Below are 5482 nucleotides of genomic sequence, written 5' to 3' on the forward strand. Positions count from 1 at the left end.
GCTACATTAATATTATAGGTACCTAACATGCCCCTCTCCTTCAAGAGAGTGTTGTCCTCAATGCTTGAGTAGTTTTGGATGCTTCTGTATAAAATTCTCATCTTTCCATGTGGAATATTCAACACGTAAGTTCTTCCACTTGATGAGCTACTATGAAATTGATCGATTTCGTAGCTGTCAAGTTCTTGTATTCGTGACTGCTTCAGGTGCCAATATGATTTTTCTTTCCTCGTCAAGTTCTAGCAATATTGTTTGAACTAGGAGCTTGTCACCTGTAGCCTTGTTTAAGCATGAAACATGGAAAATTGGGTGTACTCGTGAATATGCAAGAAGCTTCAATTTGTATTCCATAGTACAAATCTTTTGTGACACCTTTTAAGGACCATATTAATTTATTATCCTTCTTATCTTCCTTGAGGGACATTTGTTTTTATGGTTGTAGCCGTAAAAATACCGAGTCGCCTACATTAAAACTTATTTCACTACCATGTTGATCTACTTGTTGTTTCATTTGATTATGCGCCAAAGTGAGGTTATCTTTTAAGAGTTGGAGAACTTGTTGTTGATGCTTGATGTGACCTTCCACTACTTGAGCCATATCATTTTCTTTGAAAGATGATGTGATGGATGGTGGATGATATCCATAAAGTGCCATAAATGGGGTCATTTTTGCTACAGTATGGAAGGAAGTGTTATACCACAATTCAACAAGAGGTAACCATGCGGAGGGGATACATGGAGTGAAATTGTTTTACTCGAAAGATTTAGGGTGAAGATAGCAAGAAGAGCTGCAGACCTTCAATTTCTTAAAAGTTGTCGTGACAATAATCTCATTCCCTCTTTTGCGCAAATTAACCATAGATTACATAAAAAAATTAACAAGGCATTTTTCAATTAAGCATTACTCTAATTTGGGCAGAAATTAAAAAGGTTAGGGCTTCTCTAGATAATCTCGGACGCTCAACACTCTTAGTCCACCTAAAACTGGCCAACAGCATCACGAAAGATTTGTGGTCTGTAATTGATGCTAGAACTGCTCTTAAAGCTAATAATGAAGGACACATTTCTCAAGCCAGACAACGCAAGAAGCTGTTCAAGTTTTTAAATGGATCGTCCTAAAAAAGTAACAAAGATATTCCTAACAGAAGACCTGACAATACGGAAAATAGAAGCTTAAGCATAGGCATAATCGGGCAAATTGAAGACCAAACAAATGAAGTAGCATTAACGCTAAGTGTTAGAGCTGAATCTGCTCATAACGTAAGCAGCAACAATGGACGTAATCCGTTGAATAATAATGTTTCACAGGAGTTTGATAGCATTATGTGCTCAGGTCAAAACAACGCAGGTTCAATCAACGTTTCGAATAAGATAAGTTCAGATATCGTAGGTTTAGGTAATCCATTGAATAAAAATGTTTCGCATGAGTTTGACAACATCACGTGCTCAAGTCCAGACAGCGCAGGTTTGGATAACGTAGGTCTGGATTGCACAGTAGACTCTGTTGCTATAGTCAGCAACAGGAATGATAATATCATAATAATGGGCAGCAATAAGATAAAAAGCGTAGACAACATACAATAGGTTTCTTCGTTCATCAACAACAGTGATGTAGTAGCGGATGGAATAGTAAACATTAAAACTGAAGCATTAATCGATGAGACCAGAAATAGTGAAATGAAAATGATAGCCGGAGCAAACACTGAAACGATGAATGTCAGCAGCAAGAGCGATAATAATATTATAATAGTGGGCAGCAATACGATAAGAAATGTTGACAGCATTCAACAGGTTTCTTCGTTCATCAAGAACAGTGAGTCCGAAGAATGTGATAGGGCAAAAGAAGATCGCCATAGCAAACAACAAATGTCAGGTAGTCATCATCCACGCTTCCAGGTACTCAAGGATGCTAGTGACAACTATAGAGCCAACAATTATGGACATGAACCTGATAAAAGAAGCCAATTGGATAAAAACCAAAACTCTTCAAAGGAGACAAATCCTAGAAGAAAAGTGGTTAATTTATCTTCTCAGGAATTAAGTCTAGAAGTCATGAATGTTCTCAACAAAGGATTGGGGTTTGCAGTAACCCCTAAAAGCATACCTGTTGAGAATATCATTTGTAGTATAGAAGATGGGATCAACAACCTATCTCTTGAAGACAAGGAATCATTAAGGCAAGAAATTTCCCTCATTATGAGAAAATCAAAAACTCCCAAAAGTAATTTGAAGAAAGGAGAACTTCTTGCTCTTAAGACCCTTCGAAATAATGATAAAATTGTAGTTCTTAAGGCTGATAAGGGTGGGGCAGCAATATTCTTAGACAAAGAAGACTATGTCTGCAAAATGAATGAACACCTAGCCTGTGCTAGTTATAAAAAGCTTAGCAAAAATCCCATTTCAAAAATCATGAGGGAGGTAAAAAAGACCATTTTAGAATCCAACCTCGAGGAAATATTAAAGAAAAAACTAACCCCTTCTTGTGAAACCATCCCAAGAATTTATGGTTGACCTAAAATCCATAAAGAAGGAGTTCCTCTTAGACCAATAGTTAATACCATTGGCTCCCCAACCTATGAACTCGCTAAATATGTTTCCAAGATCCTTAGGCCTCTTGTCAGGAACACTGATTCTTTCATTAAAGACTCCCATGACTTCGTGAACCTGATTAGAAATGAAAGGATGAACCAGGATGACATTCTGGTGAGCTTTGACGTAGTATCCCTATTCACCAAGATTCCTCTTGATGAATCCATTCAGGTTATAAAAGATGTTACTGATCCCCAAATCGCAAGACTAGTTGAGATTTGTTTACGATCAACTATTTTCACCTTCCAAGGTGAATACTATGAACAAACATCTGGAGTGGCAATGGGATCACCCCTCTCGCCAATTGTGGCCAACCTTTACATGGAATATTCTGAAAAGAAGGCCCTTGAATCATACCCTTTGAAACCAGCTTGGTGGAAGCGATTTGTAGATGAAACAAACATAAAATGGACTCATGGAAAAACAAAGCTTGATAAGTTTTTTATGCACCTTAATTCTATCTCCCCTGAAATAAAATTCACCATGGAGAAGGAAGAAAACATGATGATCCCATTTTTAGACGTTCTTATCATTAGGAAGGAGGATGACTCCTTAGGGCATAAGGGTTTTAGGAAGTCAACCCACACAGAGAGCTACCTCCATGCGGACTCCCACCATCACCCTTCCCAGAAGTTTGGGGTTCTGAACACTCTGGCCATCAGAGCTCTTAAAATCTCTGATTCTGATCATTTAGTCGAAGAAAAGAAGCACTTAGTATCATTTTTTAATAGTATAGGCTACAAAGAAAAAGAAATCAGAATGGCTATAGAAAGGGATGAAAGAAGGGTGTTATCTCAGGAGCCTAAAGCTCAAGACCAACCTCAGTGTGGGAAGGTGTTTCTACTGTATATTCAAGGGGTAACAGACAAGATTGCAAGAATCTTGAGAAAGAATGACATAATCACCCAATTCTCGACCCCCAGAACGATTAGACAAAGTATGAGGTCTGTCAAAGATAATATTGATAGACACCAACTTAAAGGAGTTTATAAAATAGATTGTTCTTGTGGGATTAGTTACATTGGTGAAACAGGTCGTTCCTTGCAAACAAGACTGAAGGAACATGCAGTGGACGTTAGGAATGATAGGTATCGTACTTCGGCCCTGGCAGAGCATTCCTCTAAAACTAAGCATCATCTCTCTGTGGAAAATGCCTCAATTATCACAAGAGAAGAACATCATCAGAAGCGGAAAATTAGAGAGGTTCTTGAGATTTTGAAACACCCGCATAATCTCAACAGGGACAATGGCATCGAGATCAGTAGTAGTTGGTTTCCCTTAATCAAAGAAATCAGAGAAATCAAGACCTCTAGTGCTTCCTAGGTTTGCCCTCTATAAGGTTTTTATCTCCTAAAATCAGTGTCTAGACATTAATAATTAACATATAAATATAATAATTTTTAATCTATGAATTATTAATAATAATGAAGTAGTAAGTAAAAGTTATAATATGTAATATTATTATTAACTATTAAGTATGACTATTAAGTGTCAGTATCCATACTAAAATTAACTTTTTATTTAGTAATTATTAACAAAATTAGTTTAAAAATAAAATTATATTACTTATCACTGAGTATTAATTGTTATCATTTTAAAATTATTACTTAGTATTATTAGAAATTATTACTAATTATTAATATTGATTATTATGAACTATTAATATTACCATTAATTCATAAAAATTAAGAATAAATCCAATTAACCTCTAAAATAATCCTATTTATATTCAAATTAATAAATAATCTCATCAATATTAATAAATTATCTCATTAATACCCAAATTAAATAGAAACCGATCTCTATTATAATAATATTAATATTTATTATAACATAACATAACATTTATTAATTATTATTAATATTTATTATTTATAAATAACTTTAAAAAATAATAATTTATAACAATTATAATACTTATGATTTATTATTAGTATTGTTATTACTCCTATAAATTATCATAAATTACTATTATCAATCATTTTATTTTATTAATAAATTTATTTATAAGAAATTGTTATTATAAATTATTAAAAAATTACTATTATTTTGAGAAAATCATTAATTATGAAGAGAAAAATATATTACTATGAAATCTCAACTTTATTATTTATTATTAGTATTAATGTATCATCAGAAATATCTATTATATGATTAGAATTAAAATAAAATTGAAAATTGAATATTATTTATTACACAGCCGACCTTAAAACAAAGCAATTGACCTTCCTTTTTCTTCTTTCCCTTAATCAAAAAATCTTACCTTATAACTATTTATATCTTGTAATTGAGCTCTTCTTCTATCAACATTCAATAAGAGTCCTAATGATGGATCCCTGTTGGGGTTTGAAACGTTGACAGAAAAATGGTTTTTGATGTGGGTTCTTCGATCACAAACTTAGGGGAGGTAACCACTTGACCCATTCTGTTTGTTTATCAACTACAAAACAACGAAGATATCCTTCAAAACATTTTTTTCACTATATCAGTTTGCCCATCAAATTGAGGATGATAAGATGAGCTATGAGCTAATTGAGTACCCAGACAAGAAAATAATTTCATCCAAAAATTTCGAGTGAAAATGAGATTTTTGTTACTTATAATAATCATTGGTTTTCTATGTAGTTTTGAATTCTTTCCATAAATACAATAGCAATTGTACTAGATTTAAATGGATGAGATAATGCACAAAACTATGCATACTTGGTAAGTCTATCAACTACCACCATGATGACACTCTTTCCATCAAACTAGGATAAACCTGTGATAAAATCCATTGATACCTCTGGCCAACATTGATTTGGAATGGCTAAAGGTTATAACAGAGCTAGGGTCTTAAATGTATCAACATTATTTTGTTGGAAAACCAAACATTCCACCACAAAGTTTTGAA

General features: G+C 33.6%; 1 protein-coding gene across 1 annotated transcript; it reads left to right on the forward strand.

Annotated features, from left to right (window-relative positions):
• The first annotated feature begins 3072 nt into the window (after positions 1-3072).
• On the forward strand, positions 3073-3912 carry LOC149226362 (uncharacterized). The gene has a single exon (XM_089380184.1). The coding sequence runs from the start codon at positions 3073-3075 to the stop codon at positions 3910-3912; it is 840 nt and encodes a 279-aa protein (XP_089236310.1).
• Positions 3913-5482: the final 1570 nt, after the last annotated feature.

Source organism: Pinus tabuliformis, chromosome J (genome assembly GCF_031772625.1).
Source record: "Pinus tabuliformis cultivar Carrire ecotype Pingquan chromosome J, CPIR1, whole genome shotgun sequence".
Classification (NCBI taxonomy): domain Eukaryota; kingdom Viridiplantae; phylum Streptophyta; class Pinopsida; order Pinales; family Pinaceae; genus Pinus; species Pinus tabuliformis.

Coding starts and splice junctions, on each gene's coding strand:
- LOC149226362 (XM_089380184.1), top strand. CDS start 3,073: ATGGAGAAGGAAGAAAACATGATGATCCCATTTTTAGACGTTCTTATC.